The 26,124-nt window shown below is 42.8% G+C and overlaps 1 protein-coding gene across 7 annotated transcripts in view; it reads left to right on the forward strand.

The window, feature by feature from the left end:
* GABRB3 (gamma-aminobutyric acid type A receptor beta3 subunit) overlaps positions 1-26,124 on the forward strand; it is a 242,150-nt gene that overhangs the window by 185,426 nt on the left and 30,600 nt on the right. For all 7 annotated transcript variants that reach the window (XM_025390621.1, XM_025390622.1, XM_025390620.1 and 4 more), the window contains 2 exons: positions 14,453-14,535; positions 17,376-17,513. In XM_025390621.1, coding sequence (XP_025246406.1) covers positions 14,453-14,535; positions 17,376-17,513 — 221 coding nt within the window. The remainder of the gene's footprint in view (positions 1-14,452; positions 14,536-17,375; positions 17,514-26,124) is intronic.

Consider the following 26,124-nt stretch of genomic DNA (forward strand, 5'->3'; position numbering starts at 1 on the left):
ACCCCCCCCCCGGCGGTATGGCCCCCTCCACCGCCCCCCCCCGGCCGTTTTACACATTCCCCGCCCCCCCCCGGCCGTATTACACACTACACTGCCCCCCCCGGCCGTATTACACACTACACTGCCCCCCCAGCCATATTGCACACTACACTGCCCCCCTGACCGTATGACACACTACACTGTCCTCATGATGGCCATATTACACACTACACTGCCTCGAGACTCTTCAGAGAGCTCCCTCCAGCAACAAGGTTCTCACTTTCTTCAGATGCACCTTCTCTACCTTGGACTTACCAATCTCCATCACTGTAAGAAAGAAATTTCATTTCCTATAAATTACCCAATTTCATGTATTCTGTTACAAACAACAGAAAATGGACTGATGAAGGTTGTCTCTCACATTTATCTGTGATATATACCATATACAGTCTCTTAAATGTAGCAACATTATATATGTCTTCTTTTTTGCTGTGTTTTGTCCTAACATGAATCAAGTAGATTTCTCTCTTTTTTTAATGTTCTGCAGTGGATTATATTGTATGGGAATTTTTTTTTTTTCTGTAGAATGATAGGCTTATTGATTTTATTTTTTCAAAGCCTTTAAGAGAATCTACAATCTGTCATCATTTAATTCATTCAAAATCAACTTTATTGAGGTATACTTTACATGAAATGACATATACCCAATTTCTAGGTTGATAAGATTCGTCTAATACATATACCCATGTAATCACCGCCACAATCAAAACAGAATGTTTTTATTACCCAAAACATTCCCTGTTGTCCATTTGCAGTTTATCTCTTACTCCTTATCCCTAAACAAACATTCTATTTTCTGTCAGTATAGAATTTTTATTTTTTCGGATATCTTTTTTTTTTAATTATACTTTAAGTTCTAGGGTACATGTGCACAACGTGCAGGTTTGTTACATATGTGTACATGTGCCATGTTGTATGGGAAATTTCTGTATCTGAAAGGGTTGATGTTCTTTTAAGCATTTAAAGGTTTACCCATAAATATATAATTTATATGAAATATTTTGGGGGGAATGTTTTATAAATACATGCTGCTTTGTAAAGGATCTTGAGTAACATTTTCCACGCTGGCACACAGGGCTTCAGTTTCCACGCTGGCACACGGGGCTTCGGTTTCCGCGCTGGCACACGGGCTTCGGTTTCCGCAGTACTTACGGGTCTCGAGGTTTTCTGCATTAACCTTGAGAATTCATGTTTTTCAGGAAGATGTCGTTTTTGTTTGGCCTTTCTAATCATTAGCATGCACATGTACATCGCTTTTTCTTATGTTTTAAGCTTTTTAGAACATAACTGTTATATTCCCTTTTTCATTTATAGCTGTGTTTGTTCGTATCAAGAAATATCTATTTTATTTATATTTTTAAAGAACTAGGCTTTGACTTTATATCGTAACTCTATTCACTTCCTATCTATCTTTGTAAACACCCTCCTTCTCTTGCCTGCAAAGACCCTTCTCTTGCTTTGGAAACACCCGCCCTCTCCTGCTGTGATCAGCCCCTGTGTTGGGTTGTTCCGCAGTGGGCAGGTCTGTGCACACCTACCCCCATCAGCCCCTGTGTTGGGTTGTTCCGCAGTGGGCAGGTCTGTGCACACCCACCCCCATCAGCCCCTGTGTTGGGTTGTTCCGCAGTGGGCAGGTCTGTGCACACCTACCCCCAAAGGCTGCGGAAGCTGAGAGGCTAACGAAAGAGGCTGACAAATCCGGTTTCTTAGAAAGACACATTTAATGAGAACTTAAGAACAGGCGCCGTGTCTTTGTCTCAGGCAGCAGTGAGACAAGATGGTGGATCCTCACACAATTACCCTCAAGATCCAGGGCTTCTGCGCCTTAGTGAGGGAATGCGTAGGACCATCGACGTTGATTGACCTCTCAGGGAGAGGCAAGAATGCTGTGTGAATCTGCTTAAGGGCAGGATTGATGGTCAAGGCTCTTTTGACCGAAAGTCAAGATTTATGGTAACAGTAGAAAAAGTAGAAATTTTAGAGGCATTCCTGGAACAGGGGTTAATCAGAAGTCAGAATAGCAGATTACCATCCAAAATGGGGTGGCTTTAGGCTCCACTTGGATGGTACCATCAGCAAAGTGGCAGACTGAAAAGCTCCAAGCTCTTGTCCCCTCACAAAAACATCCAAACAAAACAAAACAAAAACTAGAAGCTGTCTGAACCAACCTTGTAGAAGCTCTGGAAATCAGTTGAAGGTTCACAGTAATCAGTCAAATGCCCAATCAAGCAAAAGGCTATATTAAAAACAACAGGAAAGTTTTGTGGCATTTTTCACTTGTCATTTCCCCCACCCACATCCTAGGGCAGGGATTGTTTCGGTTTTGAGCAGGCAGCAGCCTCATACCCAGTTCTCCCTCTCCTACCAGAGGGGGCAGAGCAGATCTGATTTGCAAATTATTGTGTACATATGTTCTAAACTGTCTGGAGAATGCCTGAAGGACTGAAGCAAGATGTTCATCTCAGTTTTGCCTAACTCAGAATGCAAGTAAGAGAAGGGGCAGGCAGTGCTCATTAATGCTGCAGGGTAAAGACGAACCTAAAGATGCCTGGGATGGGAGATTTTGGATGGAAGCATAAAATAGACCATCTAAGGCTCAAAAGAGAAGCTGGGATGAGACTTTTAGAGAAATGAGGTCATTCAAAAGCAGCCACATATATAGAGGTACTTAAAAATCCATGCACATGCCTAGACAAGAAGTATGCACAGAAAAGTCCTAAGGAACCTCCAATTTTTGCTTTTGGTTAATCCCTAGGCTTAGAGGAAAGTATACCCCAGTACATAGCCAGTCTGCAAAGACTGAGAAAGAATGCTGTTCTCTTTTTTGTGCGTTTTTTGTTTGCTTCCTTCAGCTCTTGGCGCTTAAGGAAATGCTTGTTAAAACGTTTTCCAGGCATGGTGGCTCATGCCTGTAATCTTAGTGCTTTAGGAGGCCAAGGTGGGAGTATCAGTCGTGATCATGAGTTTTAGACCAGCCTGGGCAATGCAACAAGACCCTGTCTCTACCAAATAAATAAGTAAATAACAATAAAGAAAGAAAAAATCTAGCCAGGCATGTTGGTGCATGACTGTAGTCCCAGCTACTTGGGAGGCTGACACAGGAAGGTCGCTTGAGCCCAGGTGTTTGAAGCTACAGTGAGCTATGGTCAGGCCACTACACTCAGCCTATGCAATAGAGTGGGATCCCATCTCTAATAAATAAATACATACATAGATAAATAAATGTAAAACATTCTCTAAACATGAGCTAAAGCAACAGAGACTTCACTGATTAACCTTGACAAGAAATAATCTTTTCAAAAACAGTTTAGAAATGACTCAAAACAAATGGACTGATAAAGTTAAAAGCAGCAAACCCTGGGCAAAGGAAAGAATCTGATTTTCAGAGTGACCGCATTATAATAATGAAATGCCCAGTTTTCAGGGGAAAAAAATCACAAAGCATACAAAGAAAGAGGAAAACATGGCTTAGTCAAAGGAACAAAATAAATTGGCAGAAATCTAATTATTGGACTTACTTGATAAAGACTTTAAATCTCTATTCAAAGAGGTAAAGGAAAATATGGACAAAGAACTAAAGGAAATAGGAAAAAAGATAATAGCCATCCTAATGTGTGTGATGTAGTACTTCACTGTGGTTTTGACTTACATTTCCTTAAACTGCAATGAGATCCTACATCACACACATTAGAGATAGCTGATATATATATGTATATATATGTAACATTTTAATATATATATATTTTTAAATGAAAAGAACAAATGTTGTCAAAATCAAGAAAAAATAGGAACCTTAGGGATTTCTGATGGGAATTTAAAGTGATTCAGTCACTGTGGAAAGCAGTATGGTGGTTCCTCAAAATTAAAGATAAAATTAACATATGATCCACAATTCCAGTTCTAGGTAGATACAAAAGAAGTGACCCAAACAGATACTTTTGCGCCAATGTTTATAGTAGGATTATTCATAGTAGCCAAAAGGTAGAAACAACCCAAATGTCTACCAACAGATGAATGGATAAGTAAAATATGGTATATCCATATAATGGAATATTTTTCAGTTTTAAAATGTAATGAAATTCTTATACATGCTACACCATGGATGAACCTTGAAAACAATATAGTAAGTGAACTAAACTAGGCAGAAAAAGACAACTATTTCACTTATATGATTTCACTTATATGTGGTGACCTATCGAATAGGTCAATTCAGAGAGACAGTGTGTGAACTAGAGGTTATTGGGGCTGGGGTTAGGGTCATCAATGTTACTGTTTAAAAGGTACAGAGTTTCTGTTTGAGATGATGAAAAAGTTCTGGAAATGGATAGTAGTGATGGTTGCACACCAATGTGAATGTGCTGAATTATACACTTAAAAATCGCTAAAAAAGGCCAGGCGTGGTGGCTCACGCCTGTAATCCCAGCACTTTGGGAGACTGAGGTGGGTGGATCACGAGGTCAGGAGATCGAGACCATCCTGGCTAACACGGTGAAACCCCATCTCTACCGAAAATACAAAAAATTAGCTGGGCGTGGTGGTAAGCGCCTGTGGTCCCAGCTACTCGGGAGGCTGAGGCAGGAGAATGGCATGAACCCGGGAGGTGGAGCTTGCAGTGAGCCGAGATCACGCCACTGCACTCCAGCCTGGGCGGCAGAGCGAGACTCTGTCTCAAAAAACAAAACAAAACAAAACAAAAACAAACAAAAAAGAAATCGCTAAAATGGTACATTGATATTGTGTATATTATATTTGAATTAAAATGTTTTTTTATTTTTTCACGTTTAAGTTTAATTTGCTAATTTGGATGCTGTTTGGTCTTGCTCTAATAAATCTCAGTTACATGTCCATTTTATCCCCTCAATATCTATCATCTCCTCTGTTTTCAATGCTGCTTTTTTCTACCTCTGCCTTTGAGTAGATTTTACAAGTTTGCCGTCTCCTTTCTACTAAAAATAGGGTCACCGAGACCAGCATCAGCATCACCTGGGAACATTATCTGGGAATTTCAGAATGAAAGACTCACCCAATTCCAGAATCTGAATTTTTTTCTTCTTCTTCTTTTTGATGGAGTCTCGCTCTGTTGCCCAGGCTGGAGTGCAGTGGCGCGATCTCGGCTCACTGCAACCTCCGCCTCCCAGGTTCGAGCAATTCTGCCTCAGCCTCCCAAGTGGCTGGGACTACAGGCATGTGCCACCACATCCAACTAATTTTTTGTGTTTTTAGTAGAGACGGGGTTTCACTGTGTTAGCCAGGATGGTCTCAAACTCCTGACCTTGTGATCCACCCACCTCGGCCTCCCAAAGTGCTGGGACAGAATCTGAATTTTAACAAGGTCCTTCAGTAACGTATGTGCCCATTAAAATGTAAGAAGCTTTCCATGCTGTTAAAGGATTTTCAGCCATGTTAATTCTATCGCCTTGTCTTCAGTACAGATTTCAATTTGGCATTTGTGGCTAGGATTTCTTGCATTCATCTCTCAGTGTTGCGGCGTCTTCTGTCTATTTATGCCTTCATTTCAGAATGTTCTTTTGCCTCCCCATTCTTCTTGAAAAGAGGCCGTATCCACTCATACCTTTTAGTAACCAGACACATGTCATGTGAATTTTTCAACTTTCATTTTCTATGCTTCCATTGCTTTTCATGGGACATCTCTTCTGTTATTCAGAATGTTTATGCTTTGGTGGGACAGACTCATAGAAACAAAGTGACTTGCTGGTGCCAATGTGGATATGGTGATCTTGACTTGAGTTTCCTTCTCATGTTGGAGGCTGTAGCCTCTAGGATATAAATGTGAAGATCAGGCGAAGGTGGTCCGGTTGTTATGCCTAGTTGTCAGTTAATTAGGGTAGGTCTTCCTGTCCGGCTGCTGAGTTATAGCTAAACCATGAAGTCAGACACACTTTGTGGTACTTTGGGTAGAGTCTTGAGTGACATTTTCTACGCCGGCATGCATGGCTTCTTCCAGCTGTGACAGCTTTCCTTCAAGCCTCTGGGTTCCATGCATTTGAACATATCCCCCCAGCTACATTCATCCAGGGAGTCGTGTTCTCAGAGGCTAGAGACACAGATAGCAAGCTATTATTTTTGCGCTGTCTGATGGAACTTTCTGTGGTAATGGGGGTATCCATAATCCGCATAGTACAGTAGCTACCATTCAGTCACAGGGGGCTGTTGAGCACTTTGTATGTGACGAGAACATCGGAGGAGCTACATTTTTAATATTATTTCATTTAAATTAATTTAAAATAATTCTAAGTGTAGATATAAATAGTCACACATAGCTGGTGGTTACTGTTTTGGACAATGCATTTCTAGATTGTGAAACCCCCAAGTGCCATAATTAGATCCAGGTAGTCGGAGTGACTCAAAGTACTTTCGTGATTCTTTCAAACTGTTTTCTCTGTTCCTCTTCAGAGGGTTGAACCTGTGGTGTAGTCCTTAAGAACTTCTCATTCCACCCTCTGGGCAGTTCCTTTCTTTCAGGTATTCTAGAATCTGGCATACACCTTTTGTTCTGGCTGGAGCACTATTGCCAGTCTGTGGCTTTGTGTAGCGTGTTGCCAAATTCTTTGAAAACCAAGAGAGGAGGTACATTGGGCCTGTCTCCTTCGCCTGATGGGACTTCTCACTCCCAGAAATGAGCATTCCTGAATGGTGGTGGAGTTACGCTTCAATATCGAAACAGATGTCCCTATTTTAGAAAAATGCTCTTTGCTAAGGGTTTTGCTGTCTTATGACACTCCTCAGAAGTATCAGGTTGTGATTCCTACATATTGATAAGGTAATTTATGCTTTTGTATGTTTGCAGTGAACTTGTGTTGACTACTGTATCAGTCATCTGTTGCCACAAGAGTGTGGTGTAACCATCAGCTGGAAAGCCTCGATGCATTCGGTAACCCCAAAGTGCTCATTGCCTGTGTGTCTGGGTTGTTAATGAGCATCTCTGCTGGTTCTGGCTGGCGCTCTCACAGGCTGGGTGTCGGGGACCCATTAGCTTACCCAGGGCAGTCTCTGAAAAGATGAATGGTCACCTCAGTCCTGCTCTTTTGTGTTCGTTCTCCTGAAACCAGCAGACTCCTCTGGGTATGGCTTTCTCACAGCAGAGGTAGAAGCAGAAAAGCCCAGAAAAAGAACGCATCTTGGGGCCTAAGCATGGACTGGCACATGGTCACTTCCAGCCATTATATTAGATAAAGCAGGTCACAAAGTCGGCGCACCTTCAAGAGGTAGGCAAACAGCCAGCTCCTCTTTGGTGAGAAGAGTTGTAACGACATGGCTAGAGCGTGGATTCTGGAAAGAGGAGAGGAATGGGCTACTAACACACTCAACTTAGCACAAGAATTTTCCCAGCAACATCCTCAACAAGTTCCCATAGCAAAAGCCTTTGGACAGTTCTATGAATGTGTTTTCTTACATATTTTGAAAAGCAAAATGAAAATCAGGATAACCAAAACATTGACCTATGTCCTGTGACTTCTTCACATTGAATAATAAGCACTTGCTCAAGGAAAATTCTTGGTCTGAATTATTCGATTTAGGTCCTACATCCTAGCATCTGAGTTCTTTTTCTTGGTAACATGATAGCTGCCTCCACCAGCCAGTGCATCGTGCATCAGAGGAGTGAGGAATGAAGATGAGAGTGAGTTGCTGTAGGGTGACTGCAAAGGGCCAAATGGTTACCTGTGAAGCAATGCCTTGGCTGTGGTGCTAACCTGTGTGGCCAGAGATACAACTCTTGCCCAGATTTCTGGAACGTTTGGGCATCTTGAGTGCAAGCCAGAAGTCACACCAGAGGAGCTACTAACTTGCTTCCAGGTCCTGTCAGCTTAACAAGATTGTGATCAGAGATCTAGGACTCCCCTGAAGGCAACATTTCATTGTGGTCTTCACTGCACCTGAAGCCATAAAGCTCTCACACACAAACATTAGATTCAATTCGGCAGGATTGAATTCTGCAGGTAAGAATTGAATTCTGCAACATAAAGATTCACCGAGACCACTTGACCATAAAAATAGGAGAGTCTTATCCAAGCCTCTTGACCAGTGAGCCCATGGAGGCTCTCAGAGTCCATAACCACGCACAGCCAGGGCTCACGCTGGGAGTGCCTGTTAGCGGGAATGTGTCCTCACTTACTCTCACATTTGGGACATTAAAGCCAAGAAGGACTAAACCAACTCTCTTTCCACATTTTGCTCGAGTCCCACACTTCAGCTTATGCCTGGTCCTCTTATCTCGAAAGTCATTTGTTCTGAGAGTGTTTACAGGACACTTACTCTGCATGTGTGGTCAGGGGTGCTGCCGTTCTAGGTACTGGGGAGAGAACCGTGGACAGGAGCAATAAAGTCCTGCTCTTGTGGGCTCACCTGGGGGTGAGCAAAAGGCCAGCAAGTTAGCAAATAATGGACATTCTGATTTGTAGGTGTAATGAAATGTAATGAAAACATTAAAAAGGAGGAAGCTGAGGAGAGAGAGAGACCAAGATTGTTTAGTTCCAGAAGCTTCTCTGAGAAAGCTGGTCCAGGACCTTGACATCCAGTGACCAGCCAGGGACATCAGAATCGGTGCTTGCAATGGACATTTTAATCTGTTCTCTCCAGTGTTTCCAGTGAATCAAAGCTATTCATACAAATGGAGGAAGAGACTGTGTGCATTGCTGGATTCACTCTAAGCATGAATCCCAGACCTTGACCATATCCAGCCTTTTCCAGTAACACTGACAAGGAGCACTTGTATACCTAAGTCAATAGGGGGACATTTCAGACAAATGTTTGCAGAAGCGAGCATGTCCCTGACCATCAGACAGCAACATTTCCACAGCAGTCCTACCAGGTGATATGCGGAGAAGTTTGTATTTATGCAGTTCGTGAAGAGTTTGCATCTGCCCTTATTATATCAATGTGTGACTATTTTAAAAATGGAAATGCTAATGCCAAAAAGTATTTCACAAGCTTAATACAACTGAGACAAAATGAAAACCCTTCAACACACTGACATCCGTGTATCTTGACCTCCTTGACTCAGGCTTCCTCACTCAGGTGTGCAGGGAACGGTCTCCAAGGGTAGTTGAAGACAGCATCCAAAGACGGTGTGTCACCAGAATCTCAAAATATGATTTTACACTTATTAGAGATAGTGCTCTCCTTACAACTTCAAGTTTATTTCTTGCATGTTAATACTTTTAGTTCTTAAACATATCTTTAGACATGTATTGTTTGTAAAAGCGGGAATGATCTAATAAATGACCCTATTCCACAAAGGGTGAGAAACGGTTGGATTAAATGTCACTATAGTTACTGCAGGAATAGCATGGAGAATACTTATTTTCTCCATTTACTCATTATATTTCCAATTTGACATATTTAATGAGAATATTATGGGTATATATATATGTATATACATATGCCTATGATATGTGTAAGTATCAATATTTATATCTGTCTACATAAATTTATCAACCTTATTGCTCTTCATTCAAAACAAGATTCTTATTTCCTGAGTAGGCCTTTAAAAGCTGAATATATGTTGTATGTTTAAGGTGAAAGAGGTAATACAGATGTAGCAGAGCATAGGCTTCAAACTGCCTGGGTCTGAATGCCACGTCTGCCTTCCAGTGGCATTGGGAACGTGGTCGAGCTGCTTACTCTTCCCGAACCTTGGTTCACTCATCTGCACAATGGATATAGTGATACTAATACTTCTATAATATGGTTGTTGTGAGAGTAAACGTGTGTATTAAAGTGCTGGGCACAGAACTGGGCATTGAGCAAGTGCTTCACCAGTGTTCCATGAAGTACAGATGTGACTGGTGGGTGTGCTGGGCACTCAGATGATGACTCAGCACCATCCCTGTAATGTTGTCCAGTTCTCTAGTCCTCACTCCTCTGTCTCTTCGTCAACTTTTTTGTTTGTTTTTTCTCTCTACTTTCAGCATTCTTGAACTATGACTGTAAAGAAAGGATATATTGGACACAGGCACGTCTTCTGTCACTTGGCCGTTATCTTTCTCTGCTTCTCTATCAGAGACATGCCTTGTAGTCACAGAGACCCTAAGCACTGCTGTCTCTCAATCATAAAACAAAAAAGAAACAACCAAAAGAAAAAAAAGGGAATCTGCTGAAGAGTAATACTGGGAGAGCCTCACCCAGTCCTACTGGATTCCGACTGCTGAGCTTCATCACCATCCCTTAGGAATAACAGTGGAATTCTCAGATCGCAGAGGGTTGGACAAGGTGGCGCTAGATGTTGGTTAGATTATTGTGTCAGGACGAAAAATATACACATTTGTTAGGGAAAATATAAAACCACGTGTGTGAGTGTTGGGGATTACACAGGTGGAGCCCGGATGTCACTGTGGCCTCTCTGCCTTGGTTAATCTCCGTGCACTCGGCTTGAACTCAGTTCTGCCATCTGTGAAATTCCTCAGCCCTTCTGTAACCCTTGTCAGCCCGAACACAACTCCGGCACAGGCTTTGAGAAGCTGCTCCCCGGAGAGGTGGAGCGCACATTCGATGATTTCTGCCATGTCCCAGGATCGATTCACTCGAAAGGCCCACTTTCCCAGCCTCTGATGAGTTGAGTCAACTTGGATGAGGATTTTGGGGCTCAGGGAGGGGTTGGGGCATGCTTCTCCGCCACGGTTGGCTTCATCACTCTGCCCCTCACCTCCACTCTCTCTCCTTTTGCCTTTTTGTCCCAGCTATTCAGCTCCTTCTTCTATCTTGATGGTTACCTTTTGTAGCATGAGCAAGAGCAAGCGCCTGTGCCTCACTCTCCACTCTGAGAGTGTTTTCTGAGTATTTCTTCCAAATGAGGAAGAGTAGTGAGTAGATGTGTCTGTCTCATTCCTCACATAAAAAGAAAAAAGTGGCTCCATTTTTTTTCTTTATTGTAAATTGACAATGATAATCGTATAGATTTATGGGTTCTGTGAAGAGGGAGTTGCGTGGGGAAAAAATGTATGGGGTACAAAATGATGTTACAATTTATGAATCCAATGTGAAATAATTAAATCAAGCTAGTTAACATATCCACCACCTCAAATAATTAACATTTTTTCATGGCAAGAACATTTGAAATTTACTTAGCAATTTGAAATGTACAACAGTCTACTACTAACTATATTCACCATGCTGTGCAGTAGAATGCACAAAAAGAGAAAACATATTCTCCGTTTGAAATTGTCTACCCTTTGCTCATCACCTCTCTATTTCCCCTCCTCCAGCTTCTGCCACCACCATTCTACTCTCTATTTCTATAAGTTAATTGTTTTAATTCCACATATAAGTGAGAACATGTGGTATTTGTCTTTCTGGGCCTGACTTATTTCACTTAGCATAATGTTCTCCAATTCCATCAATGTTGTCACAAATTTCAGAATTTCCTTCTCTCTCTCTGTTTTTCTCTTTTTGTTTTTTTTTGTTTTTTTTTGTTTTTTTTTTTTTGAGATGGAGTCTCACTCACTTTGTCACCCAGACTGGAGTGCAGTGGCCCCATCTCAGCTCACTGAAATGGGCCTCTATTTTATAGCCAGAATTATAACAGAATGAGAAGACCTGGACAGCTGCTGTACTTGGTGTACTTGGTGGGACAAGGGTGTGCTGTCACCAGTTCTTCTAGCCTCAGGTTCCCCTTCTCCCTCCAATAATGTATCCCCATGGCGTCCCCAAACAATTTGGGCATGTTTATGTGTGTGTATGCGTGCGTCTGTGTGTGTGTGTGTGGGGGGGGGGTTTGAAGAGTGAATAAGAAAACAAACAGTAAGAAACAGAAATTTCAATCATTGACTCAGTTCAAGTGAATAGGTACCAAAATATATAAGACAGTTAAGCCAGGCGTGGTAGTTCATGCCTGTAATCCCAGCACTTTGGGAGGCCGAGGTGGGCAGATCACGAGGTTGGGAGATTGAGACTATCCTGGCTAACACGGTGAAAACCCGTTTCTACTAAAAATACGAAAAAATTAGTTGGGCATGGTGTGGGGGGCCTGTAGTCCCAGCTACTCAGGAGGCTGAGGCAGGAGAATGGCATGAACCCGGGAGGTGGAGCTTGCCGTGAGCCAAGATCACACGACTGCACTCCAGTCTGGGCAACAGAGCAAGACTCCGTATTTAAAAAAAAAAAAAAAAAAAACGGAAAATTTAAAAATTTGAACATTGTCAGTGAAGGTTTTTTTCTTCTTCATAAAGATTCATAATTTTAGCAGAACTCTGTTCTAATTTTGCATTATGGGCATCTTGTATGGACATTGGGTTGTCAATCTGCCATAACACATGCCACAGTTGAAAAGTGTGAGTCTGGAACTTCAGTTGGCTAGAATGTTAAATGCTGTAGAAAAATGTGCCAAAGAGCTATGTGTTGGTTTGGGATCATAGAACGTAGTGCACTCCTTGACTCCTAGGATAAAGGGAAGTGTTACGACATTTGGAAGGAACACACTGTCACCATTGGTATGGATTTTGCTGATTGTCTGCATGGTGCATGCATGCTGTGTGCATAAAAAATTAAGCATTGACCTGTTTGCTAAATACATTGACATTTTCCCTCACTGCTTCTGTCAATCATTGCAAAGCAGAACGTTGCTCTATCTGCTTGCTTAACCAGATGCTAATAGAAGGACATACCTTACTCCATTATTTCCTTATCACCTGCGTGTAGGGTACATGAGACAAATCCATCAGAATTGGCACATGTCTAGTGTTTTACAGATGTTTGGGTTAGGATCTGTTGGTAAGAGTCGGGCTTGCTCATTACCTGCAGCATTAGTAGGTTTGTTGTGAATATTAATAATGAAGACCATTCAGAGAAAGCTCAACACTGAGCTTCAAGAAAGATGAAACCTGAAGGACAGCTGGGGACTGAAGGTGACTCTAGGGATCTCAGGAGAAAGCACTCTCACATTTTCATTCTTCCTCCCCATCGTTGAATGGGCATAGCCAGGACTGCTGGTTACACAGAGCCTGCACAGGCTTTGAGAAGCTGCTGCCTGGAGAGGTGGAGCACACATTCAGCAAGGCCCCCCGCTGCGGCCCAGGGCACAGCTGTGACTGCATCCTCAACTCTCCTTGCAGCACCTTCTGTCCTCTGTGGTGCTTTCTCATCCTTTGCTCTCCAGTCTGAAAACAGCATCACAGGCCTGTAAACCATGGCCTTGCAGATGCACTTCCACTCTTATCTTTGCTGTTCAATTCATTCCTATGGAAGAGAGTCTCTTTAGCTCCACTCTGCCTTCCAACTCAGCCCATGTCATGTATCTCTTGCCCACTAATGGCTTGCTGTCTCTGGCTCAGGAACCCAGTCCAGTCCAGTCACATTTGACAGTGGTGGGGAAAGGGTGGGGTGCTAGAGATATATAATGTAAAATATAATGACCCTAATAGTTGCGTTTTCAAAGAAGTGGCTTTGAGTAAGTTGGTCTCCCTAAGAGGAGGCTGCAGACAGAGTAGGAAAAGGACTGGACATTTCTAGAAGTGTTGTTTGTCAGTGTAGGGCTGGTTTAACCATTGCATGGTGGAGTCTTAACTGTTTTGGGGAAGAAATTATTTCCATGGCTTTAGCTGGCCCCAAGGGAACTTAACCCACCCAAGTTTGGTTCATGATTGATAAAATAGAAGCCAGATATTCTCTTTGAAAAGAGAGATGATTACACAGTTAAAAAAAAATTTGTAATATTAGAATCCAGCCCAACAAACAACGATAATAAAATTGAAAGAAGCAGAGGTGAGGTTTAGAGTTCCAAAGTGCGTCTGTAGCTACTTTAACACTTCCCGTGGAAAGTCAAAGACTCAGTCTTAAAACCTAGTTGGTGGCGTCCCACACATAGGATCTCTCTGTACTAGAGAGGCAAGAGAGCCTATAGACAAGAAGAGAAGCAAAAATGGAAGGTAAGAACTTCCTTGGAAACCCCCTTTCTCTGCCATTGATGATCCAAAGTCAATAAGACATGGTAAGGTTTTTGGTACAATATGGTGACTATAGCTGATAACAAAGTGCTGCATACTCAAAAATTGCAAGAGGGTAGATTTTGCGTTTTCATCACACATAAAAAGAGCTAAATAGGTGATACAATACCTTTGTTAATTACCTCAATTTAACTATTTCACAGTGTATACATATTTCCAAGCATCATGCTGTATATTACAAACGGGTACAATTTTTATGTTAATCAAAAAATAAATGATTAAAAAATATATAATAAACTTTTGTGGTTTTTCCCTTGATAAATCTCTTGTATATTATGCTGAAAAGAGTTTCTTACTTACTCAGGTTTCTCTCTGTATATAGTGAATGATGTTTAGCCAGGTGTACTTTGGGCAGGGGTCCCACGGGGTGCTTACTCGCTGTTTATATAGGAGCAGTCTCCCTGATACATTTCTCAGCCCTTCTTTAATATCTTCCCTCACCCTGTGTATTTCAGAATCACCACGACAGCAGCATGCATGATGGACCTCAGGAGATACCCTCTGGACGAGCAGAACTGCACTCTGGAAATTGAAAGCTGTGTGTATCCGTATCTGTGTTTCTTTCTCCTCCTATTTGTATTTTAGATCCTGTTGTTACTATTTAGCATCTTTTTTCAAGGCATCCATAATTTTTTTGACATGGAAAGAGGGGAAGACAGAGAGAGAGAAAGACAGAGAGAGAGACTCAGTATAAAGGAGTTCTTCATTCTAATCTGATTAAGAGAGCCTGTTTGCTGTGCTGAAATAGAAGAAAACAAATGCCCCTCATTTCGGTCCATTCAGTGAGAGGAGAGCAAACACCGAGATGCTATTTTCCTACAATATGCTTCATCACGCATGAGTGGCTGCACTGCTGGGACCCTGGCGGTCAGAGTAAAACTCATTTCCCATCAGGAACTCGGCTTTACAAGCAGGCTCTTTCTGCATCTCGGCAATTTTCTTCAATTTGAGTAGTATTCAGATGCTTTATTGATAATTCAGCATTGAGTACTCCTATATGAGAGATGAGAGCTGCATCCATAACATCTAACAATGTGCCTCCTGCTACCTAAACTACACCTCCTGGCATATCAGGATACGGTTTTCGTTGTTGCTCATCTTGGCCTATTATAAACTGGTTTATAACTAGTCTCAATTGGATTTAGGCTTGTCAATATTTGTACTGAATTTTGTGGGGATAAATGACTTTGACTTTGCAGTCCCACTTGATACAATTGTGGATGACCATGTTGAGAAACTGCCCTGGTGGTAGAGCCTAGTGTAGATCTTGGGTGAGGCTGGCTCCACGGTGCCCCTCACTTCCACCTACATCACTGTCATGTTTTCCGAGAGCTGTGCTTTTACAGAAGAAGAAAGACGTAAAGCCTTGTCAAATGATGCGTAGTTGAATTCTCTGGGGACGTTTACCTTAGAGGACAGAAGGCTCAGGGGAAAGATGATTTCCCAGTATTTGAAGGACGATCTGAAGAAGTTAACTGGCTTCAGTGTGACCGGAGGGCGCAACTCCAGTCAGTCAGTGGAAGTTTCAGGAAGGCCAATTTGGAATCTAAGTAAGGCAGCAGCTCCTATTTCAACTGTCAGGTCACACAGTGAGTGACTCCTGAGGGAGAGGACTCTGCCGCTGTGGTGTATGGGCAGGGGTGTTTGATGAGCAGGAAGATCTGCTGTAGAAGAGATCCTCGCCATGTGTGAGGTCCCTTCTCTGCAAAGAATCCATGGTTTAATCATTTGAGTGGAAGAAGGGATTCTCCTGATTCTCTTGTGGTCTGACTACACATGTCTTCATGTTGGGAATAGACAAAAGAAAAGTGGCGTCTTTATTTCCACATGGGAGGTCAAATTCATCAACCCAAAGTTTATCCAACAAATACTCACTGGACATTAACTCTGTGTAGGCACGGTTGTAAGCACAGGGATAGTTAGAGATGACAGACAAAACACCTGCCTTCGTGGAGTTTATAGTCCACAGAAGACAGGAAACCATTAGACCAAAATCAAATAGTGGTAGTGCTTTGAAGAAAGTAGTCTGATAAAAGCACAGTGAGAGATTGCGAGGTTGCCTGTGAGATGGAATGCCAGGGAAGGCTTCTGCGAGGTTTGATTTCAGCCAAGATGCAAATGTGGGAAAGAATGAGCTACACGAAGATCTGGAGGTGTGCCCCTGCACAGGACCCAGAAGCCCTGGGCACAGCACGCTGGTCTGAGCTGCAATAAGAGACCAGTGAGACCTGGCTGGGTGAACGAGGAAGGGGAGCTGAAGGCCCGGGGGCCAGGTCTGGAGGTTCTTGAGGTTCTTGTAAGGAGTTTGTACTTGTTTTGCTATTAATAATTTCACTGGGAAGCATTTGCAGGTTTTAAGCGAGTATGCCACTTACCATGTGGAGAGATGCATGTTTTATTAAAGAGAGGACGGTAGGTAGGACCAGGAAGGTGGCATTAGCTGTGGGGAGCATCCCTTCCCCACCCTACAGTTTTGGTCCATTTGTTTGACTAACATTCAATATTGAGTGAATATTTTTTTTTACATTTTATGTTCAAATTAAAAAGTCCTTTATATTGAGATAATATTGTTCTCCCAATCTCTGTTTTAATTGATCTTATTGACAAAGTTGACCTAATGTTTTAGGAGACTCCTTGATGTTACAAGTAACAATGAACTCTATTGCCCCACTTACTCATTCTCGAGAAGCCGTGATTAATCACCACGTGAACATGAACACTGCGCTAAAGCTGGATTTGCAGCTATAATCCAGCTAACGACCACTGTTCTTTCTGATGAGACTACCTGTGCACATCTCTAAGGGTCAGGAATATCCCAAGAACAGGCATTTCTAAGGTTGGCAAACTTCGTGGCCAGGAAGAGCTGATAAAACCATCCAAATATGCTAAGGAGAACATTCCTTTTGCTCTGAGCTCACCTCATGTAATCAATCACGGATTGGTGAAATTCACCGTCAGTCTTTGAACTCTCTCAAAAGCTCTCGAGAGGATTTTCCTTTCCAGAATTCTTCGTACTGCAATTCTCATTTTCTCTTAAAACTATCTTATTCATTGCAGTTGAGATACATTTTACATTCATCTCCGTGTGGTGTCTGGGTCAGCTCTGAGGTTGCACTTCACAGATAGCACTCTGGTCAGAGCACCCATTCTCCCCAGCTTCTCGGCTTTTCAATACCAACCTGGTACACATAAAATGGCAGCGATAACTGAGAATATTGGAAAGGTAGTTCTTTGATGACACTTCCCCTAGACAAGCACATTAAGCAAATCTACTCAAAACATAGCAGAGCCGCAACCTCCGTGTTAATGATAGTTTATTTAGCCGTGCATTTATACGAAATGGTGATGTTTCCTGTCTCCCTGCTTCTCTCTCGGCAGATGGCTACACCACGGATGACATTGAGTTTTACTGGCGAGGCGGGGACAAGGCTGTCACCGGAGTGGAAAGGATTGAGCTCCCGCAGTTCTCCATCGTGGAGCACCGTCTGGTCTCGAGGAATGTTGTCTTCGCCACAGGTGAGTCCTGCATCCATTTATAGTCCCTTCAGGGGCACTGGCTCCGTGGGTGTGACTGGAGTGAGAGAATATGCTGCAGCAGACTCCCGGCACAGGATCATCCGAAGGAGTGTTGTCGTCATTCACACGTCACACACCCCTCTGCTCTCTGTATCAAAGGAGAGTGATGGGCTTTGGTGGGGAGGAAGGCTCACCTGAGAAGAAGATGCTGTCTGGGACATTATTGAAAAGACTGAGGATGAATTTCACCAATCAATGTTTGATAACATAAGAATCTCCCATCCTTGGGCAGACAACAGGTCATTGATGACCTTGGAGGCAGGAAGGAAGAGGAAGGAAAGAGGATGACCAGAGGAGGTAGGTGCTGTTCTCCTCCCAAGAGTAAGCCGCCTTCGTTCCACTGGGGTTAGCAGCCAGCCTTAGTGGTCCAGGAACTTGCACCACCTCCAGTCTGCCTTGCCCCATTAGATATGGTCATCTTCTCCTGACGTTACCTGATGAGGATTGCCTTAGCCTGGGTTTCCTTGTCATCTTTATATCAACTGCCCAAAGGTTGAGACGGCGTCTTCTGCTCCTCAGTCTCTTCTTGCACAGGTTTTACTAAATGTATATTTTGCAGTGTGCAGTGCTGACTGTGCTTACTGAATGCTGTGCCTTGTAATTGATATAATAAATGAAAGTGCTTTGTAAAATGTAAAGCATTACAGAGACCACAAACTCTGGGTTGAAAATGCTCAATGAAGGCAGAGCCGTCCATGTAGCTTGAACAAAGAGTGCATAAAAATTGATCCCAGTCCTGTGATGGCAGCCATGAAGCCAGTGAGTGGCTTGGATGCTCCTGACCCATGGCCACCAGCTTCGCCTTCGTGTGGCTAGCTCCGACTCATTCTTAGGCGTCATCTGATGCCACTTCCTCTGGGAAGCCTTTCTACCTGCTTGGCCCCACGCAGACCCCCAGGCTGGGTTAAGTGGCTGGGGTGCATCTCCACAGGGCAGTACTGACCACCTTCCAGCTCTGCTCACAGCTCACGGCACCTGCATCTGCAAGGGCACACCTCCCTGAGGAGGAACCCGTATCAGTCACGTGTGGTTCATCCGCTCCCCGCCCTCCTCTTGAGTAGTGCCCAGTGTGTCCTGAGTGTGTGGCAGTTGTCAGTGAGTAAGTAATTGATCAGTCAAGGCCGTCACCAGCGTTCCCTCTCCACCCCAGCCCCTAGGAGCCGAAGTACATGATAAGTCGATGTAAAAGCCCGAAGTTTTAAGACACCAATCAGGTCATTTTTTTAATGCAGCATCACTTTATCCTCTGCCTCAGGAGGCCTTACAGATGTCCCTGCATTCTCCCGAGAAGACGCACTGAGAGGTTGACCTCAGGGAGGAATGAGAGCCAGCAGGAACATGGACTTATCATTAAGAAATAGTGTCCACAACCAAGAACGCTGGCCTGTGAGGCATTGAAAAAAATGGTGTATTCCTTCTAAAACTGGGTTTCAAAGTGTTCCATGCCCTGGGTGGTGTGAGCTGAGGGTCTGTTCAGAACAGAGACTAGTATACTCACTGTGGAGTATTCCTGCCCGTGCAGCCTTTGCCTAGAAAGTTGCAGAGATGGCCATGAGGGTGCTGCCATGCGAATTTCTTACTGCATTTTCGTGCAGCCTCATTAGAAAGCTGGGTGAGGTGTTTGTAGAGGGTGTCCTGCTTCCAAGGGGGACAGCCACTTAGAATGACCCTGAATCCACTAACTTGAAAGCACTTAGAACCACCGTTCTCCAGGTGCAATCCGTGTCTTTTCAGCCTGTATGTGTTAGAACACATCCTAAAAATGTCTGCAGAAAACACACACTACAGGTATGTGGCAGAATACCTAACTATTCACAGACCCATGGGGCCATCAGAATGCAGGATTGCATCTTCCTCCCAGCACGGACTGAGTCCTGCATTTACTGGGTGTAGCCCAAGGGGTCCGCATCGGTCAGTTACAAAACCTCCCAACTTTCAAAAGCTTGCACTTTAAAATTATTCTAATTCACCTACGCATGAAGAAATGGCCTAAGTTGCAATGTTCTAAAAATATTTTAATATTAAATATTATCCTGATTTATTTTCCTTTCCACAAGTATTCTCAATTAATAAGAATGCGACTAGTAAACAGGATTGAAGGACTTTCTGGCCTGACAGAGTATTCCCAGGAAAAGAGATTAGAGGCTGGGCACAGTGGCTCACACCAGTAATCCCAGCGCTTTGGGAGGCCAAGGCAGGAGGGTCACCTGAGGCCACAGGTGACCCTGCCCAGCCTGTGAAACACAGTGAGGACTCACCTCTATAAAAAAAAAGACGATTAGGCCGGGCACAGTGGCTCACGCCTGTAATCCCAGCATCTTGGGAGGCTGAGGTGGGTAGATCACGAGGTCAGGAGATCGAGACCATCCTGGCTAACACGGTGAAACCCCGTCTCTACTAAAAATACAGAAAATTAGCCAGGCGTGGTGGCGGGCACCTGTAGTCCCAGCTACTCAGGAGGCTGAGGCAGGAGAATAGCGTGAACCCAGGAGGCGGAGGTTGCAGTGAGCCAAGATCGTGCCACTGCACTCCAGCCTGGGCGACAGAGCGAGACTCTGTCTCAAAAAATATAAATAAATAAATAATAAAAGATTAGTCAGGCCATGGTGGCAGCATCTGTGGTCCCAGCTATTCAGGAGGCTGAAGTGGGAGGACGGCTTGAACCCAGGAGTTTGAGGCTGCAGTGAGCTCTGATTGTACCACTGCACTGCAGCCTGCAAGATGCTGTCTCCCCAAAAACAGCTGGGGGGTAACTAGAAAAGAACGAACACTCTGAAAGTTTATTAGGACCAGACTATGATGTCACTAGGCAGTAGGAAGTTTTCAGCTCCCCTATAATCTTAAGGGACCCCGTCCATTGACCTACAGATTGTTATGAGGGGCATGACTGTAGCTTGTTTTTCTCCCCCTGCAGATGACTTTGTGATTTTTCTCTTTGCCTTTGGTTTTCATGGGCATCATTATGATGTACCAAGTTGCAGCTTTTTCTGTGATGATTATTCTTGGAGTTTTTTGTTTGTTTTGTTTTGTTTTGTGTTTTTGTTTGTTTTTTTTTTTCCAGACAAAATCTCACTCCGTCACTCAGGCTGGAGTGCAGTGGCATGATCTCCACTCACAGCAAACTCCGCCTCCTGGGTTCAAGCGATTCTCCTGCCTCAGCCTCCCTAGTAACTGGAATTGCAAGCATGTGCCACCAGGCCCGGCTAAATTTTGTACTTTTAGTAGAGATGGGGTTTCACCATGTTGGCCAGGCTGGTCTGGAACTCCTGACCTCAAGTGATCTGCCCACCTCAGCCTCCCAAAGTGCTAGGATTGCAGTCGTGAGCCTCTGCACCTGGCCATTCTTGGAGTTTATGGACCTTCTTGAGTCTCTGGTTTGATGTCTGTCTGAGGGTTTGGAGCATCACTGGCCATCATCTCTTCAAGGGCTGCCTCTGCCCCATGCTCTCTTCTTCTAGAACCCCGATTACACACATATCTGATCTTGTCATCCTATCTTGTCTATCTTGCTCATTTCTTTCCGTATGTTGCTTTTCATTTTCTTCTCAAGCTTCATGCTGGCAATGCTCTTTTGGTGTATCTTTTAGAGAGGATCTGTGCTTGCTTCTCGTAGACAGCTGGAGGCATTAGCAATCTAGGATAAGCTTCATCTACTTTCTGGGGTATGAGTAATTCTGAGTTCAGGCTCAGTCTTTGAGCATGCATGAGTCCGTCTGGTCTATCTTCACATCTTGAGCAAAACTCTTTGTGTAAGAATACCCAGCCCAAGCTGTAGGAGGTTTAACGCGGCCCCTTCTTGATGGCCTCTGTGTCCAGCGTCTGCCCCCTTAGTCCCCTGAGTCTTGGATGTTCTAATTCGCTTCTCATCTTTCCCTTATGGAAACTGCAGGTACGTGAAACATGGGGCTCTTCTCTCTGTTTTCTTTCTCTCCCACATCTTGATACAGACTTTTTACTGGCTTGTTATCTCTCCATTTAAATCTCTCCAGATTTAAATAAATCTTCAAGCAGATTTATTTAAATTCTGTCCATTTTTTCCAGTCATTTTCAGTATATTCTATAATACCCTAACACCGTGGTTTATTTTTCACCCCTCTTTATTTTTTTCAGAAAAGTTTCCAGTTGTTTCAATATGTAATTCTTGCTTAGTTTGGGCTACTAATACATGAGCGTGAAAAAAAAAGAAAATTTAGGAAACCTTTTTTAAAATTTCATTGCAGGAAATTGTGTAATTTTCTGAAAACATGATAAAGAGGAAACATTTATTCGAATACTCTGTTGTTGAAGAAAGCACTATAAAGCTCAGTCAGGATATTTGAGCCTTTGGCTGTAACAGTTTCAAGCTGTGAAAACGTGAGCCAAGCGCTTGCATAACAGACAGATACGGGATCAGGTTAAAAGAAATACTGAATTAAATTTATTTCAACAAACATATTCAGCTGAAAATCAAAGAGCTCCTCAAATATCGCTGTGAACACACTGATCAACAGATTGAAACTTCAGCTTTTGTACTGGTCTTGAAAATGTGTCGTGCTCACGAGCAAAATTTGGGATATACAGTTTTTGCCAAATCTGAAATTTACTCGTAACTTCAGAGTTGTCTTTGAATGGAAAGATAGAGATTTTCGCAAGATATGTGGAGAACAGATGATTTAATATGCTGCTTTAATTTTGTGATGTCTGTCTTTCTCTTCCTTTTTTCTGTGGTACATTTGGACAGTGATACATTCTGACTTTGTTTCAAAATACTTTGGCTAAGATTGGAAGAAAAAGAGAAGGAGGCAAAATGGATAATGATGAGGCATTTCAGCTAAGATATGTGAATTCTCTTTTTTTTCAAAACTCAATTTTCAAAATATTGCTTTACTTTCTTATTAATGATCATGACAAATTACAATTTTTTTTAAAAGTCCACCTGTCACGGTGTTTGTTAATACATGCACTCAGGTTTCTTTTTAAGAGTCCATTTGTGAACTCCAGGCTTTAGGCTGCTTAACGAAAGCCTGGGATCCAATTATTGCCAATTCAGTCTGCAAATACCATCTACTGGAGGTACAGAAAAGATAGATGAAACATTAAAAGGAAGAATTACTATCTGTCTTTTATTTGTAATTTAATTTGACCTTAAATTCCAGAGAAAAAATTCTATTTCTTTTTTCCCCACTGACTTTGGTTACAGGCATCTTTAGAGACAATTCACCTGTGCTTCCTGGCCAGTTACAATCCCTAGTCTCTCAGTCCAAAATGCTGGGCCAGAGCATGCTCACTCCCAGGGCCAAAGCAGAGCTTAACTGTGTACTCTTTTTGCTGTGACATCACTTTTTACAAGTGCTCCTGACATATGAAACACGTCTCATTACAGAAAACAGATTTCTTCAGAAATTCATTACCTTAAATCTTTTTGCAGAAAGAGTTTTTAACTGCCTTCATCCTTTTCAATTGCCTTTAAGACCTCCAGCAAACATTTAAAACCGTGCTCAACGGTGAAAGCCCCGATTACAGAATCATGAACAGAGAAGGCACCAAAGTAGGAGAAAAAGAAAAGAAAGAAGTAACTTGTATTTATCGAGTGTGTACTTTGGGTCAGACAGTGTGTTTCATAGTTGATGTGAATTTGATTGCCGGTAAAAATACACATAGTAAGCATTTTTTTCCTTATAACGGATCTATTGAGATACAGTTCACATACCATACAATTCACCCATTTGAAAGGCAGATTCAGTGGTGTTTAGTATATTTGCAGAGTTGTGCAACCATGACCCAAATCGATTTTAGAATATTTTTATCACCCGAGAAAGAAGCCCCCGTGTCCACTAGCAGTCTCTTCCCCTTTCTCCCAGCCCTAGACAACCACTAATCTTTCTGTGTCTTTGGATTTGTCTCTTCAGTCTCTTCCCCTTCGTATCAGCGGAATCATTTGTGTGGTCTTGCATGTCTGGGTCTTTCACTTAGCATGACATTTTCAGGGTTCATCCGTGTTGTGGCATGAGTCAGTACTTCATTCCAGGTTATTGCTGAAGAAATATACTGCAATTTCTTTATCCGTTCATCAGCTTATGAACATTTGGCTTGTTTCCCCTTTGGGCTACTAGCTGTAAGTCTGCTGTGAACATTCAGTTATAAGTTTTAGTGTATGTATATGTTTTCATTTATTTTAGGAAATTAACTCATATACTTAGGAGTGGAATTCCTGGGTCATATAGGGTAACATCCTTTTGAGGAACTGTCAGACTATTTTCTAAAGTGGTGGCCTGATACTATTCCTACTGGAAGTATAGGAGGGTTCCAATTATTTCTCCATATCTTCACAAACACTAGTTATTTTCTGTCTTTTTTATTGTGGCCATCCTAGAGGGTATGGTATGGTATCTCACTGTGGTCTTGACATGCATTTCCCTAATGACTAATGATGCTGACCATCTTTTCTTATGCTTTTTTGGCTGTTTCTCTATCTTTGGAAAAATATCTATTCAAAACCTCTTCCCAATTAAACAAATTCAGTTATTTGTCTTTTTTGTAAGCATTCTTTTCTTTGAGACAGGGTCTTGGTCTGTCACCCAGGCTGGAGTGCAGTGGTACAATCTTGGCTCACTACAGCCTCAATCTCCTGGGCTCAAGCGATCCTCTCATCTCAGCCTCCTAATTTCCTGGGACTATAGGCGTGTGCCACCATGCCCAGCTAAGTTTTATATTTTTATTTTTGTAAAGATGGGGTCTCACTATGTTGCCCAGGCTGGTCTTGAACTCCTGGGTTCAAGCAATCCTCCTGCCCTGGCCTCCCAAAATGCTGAGATTGCAGGCATGAGCCACCCACCCAGCCACATTCTTTATGTATTTTGGATATAAGTTCCTTATCAGATACATGATTTGCAAATATTTTCTCCCATTCTGTAGGTTGTCTTGATGGTACACTTTGGAGCATAACTAACTGTTTTTAATTTTTATGAAGTGTAATTTAATTTTTTGCCACTTAAGGTATTCTTGCCTTGATTTTACACACAAGGAAAGAGAGGATAGTAACCTTCTCAAAAACGAGTATCCCAAATAACGGTGGGGCTGGATTGTTCAAACAACCATCCCTGTTCTTTGCTGCACTGTTATATGGTTCAATGCTGGTTTTTCTGTGGAGGGTTAGAAAGGATTCATTGCCTGGTTGAGACAATATTTGAAACACTTTTTTTTAAAACCCCAATCCCATTTTTCTTCTTTCTCTTTTCTATTTCATATATTTCCTTTTCTTAATGGATTTTTTCAACATATAATAAGGTGACTAGTAATGGGAGTAAGAATTAGAAAGACTACTTTAAATTTTAGGCTGCATCTAGATGATAAATGAATCATATAGCCTGATAATGGGCCCAGAAAGCCTCTAAGTGAGAGCTCACAAAGCTTCCCCGGCTGCTGTGGGAGTGCCCCACCATGGCGGCCTTGCTGGGAAGAGGAACATGTGATGAGTGAACTCTACTGCAGCTGCTAAAATACCAGCTTCTTAGTTCACAGATGCATTTGAGTGGCTCTTAGCACTCTACAAAGCTGCCATGACCCTCTGTGTCTGCATTTTTAATGAGTTCTTCAAAAACATTAATGCCTAGAGAATAATATAAATTCAGGCTGGATTAGAGATCCAGAGCTGTGTTTTTGGCATAACGGTAACTGCATATGGGGAGAAAGGGCTGGGATCAGCATCTTCACTAGGTAGTTTTGCCAAGGAATCCCTGCGTTGGAACAATGCACTTGTGCCCGGGGACTGTGCCTCTATCTGTTGGCTCAGCGTCTGCCTGGGGACCCGACCACATCTGCATTGGCACGCAGACATTAGGGCTTCAGCGCATTTCAGTTGTAAATTCAAGCTTCCGTTTCGTTTTAAAGGGGATGTCGTAGTGCGGCTGACTCATTACTTCTCAACTTTAAAATATTAGCCACTGGCTGTGATCACTTGGGAGTTTTCCACATAGATACAGCATATTTCATGGCATTCCATCCTGCCAGTGTAAGGACCTTGTCTACCGGAGCTACAAAAATACTTTTATGCACTCTTTAAGATGCACATCAAATGGGAAAAGCCTTTGCCTAGCAGAATAGATCTACTACGTCAGATAATTACTAGGTTGACTAACCTTCTGAGGTCTCTGTCTCATGGCATCTGGAACGGCTCTGCTGGGTCCGTTACCTTGAAAGCTCTCCTTCCTCCCTGCCTGAAGGAGTCCTATTCAACCATATGAGTGTCTCATACACCAGAGGTGCCTACACCGTGAAACCTCTCCTAAATCACTAAGTCATGTGCCCTAGCGTATTTTTATACCTCCAGGATAGTGCATGCCACAGCTTTATGGAGGCCAGTTCTGAATGAATCTGTCTGACATGGGTCAGGAGCTACTAACAGTTAGGAGGGTGAACTGTGCTTTTATTCATCTTCGTTGTTTGCCCCACTCACTGTTTCCACTTCAGAGACTGGGATGTGTGGGGCATATGCTGAATACCTAAACATGTTGCTAATTGGAAATGACATTTTCCTTTTTTTTTTTTTTTTTTTTGAGATGGAGTCTCGCTC

The sequence above is a fragment of the Theropithecus gelada genome, chromosome 7a, assembly GCF_003255815.1.
Source record: "Theropithecus gelada isolate Dixy chromosome 7a, Tgel_1.0, whole genome shotgun sequence".
In the NCBI taxonomy this organism is placed as follows: Eukaryota; Metazoa; Chordata; class Mammalia; order Primates; family Cercopithecidae; genus Theropithecus; species Theropithecus gelada.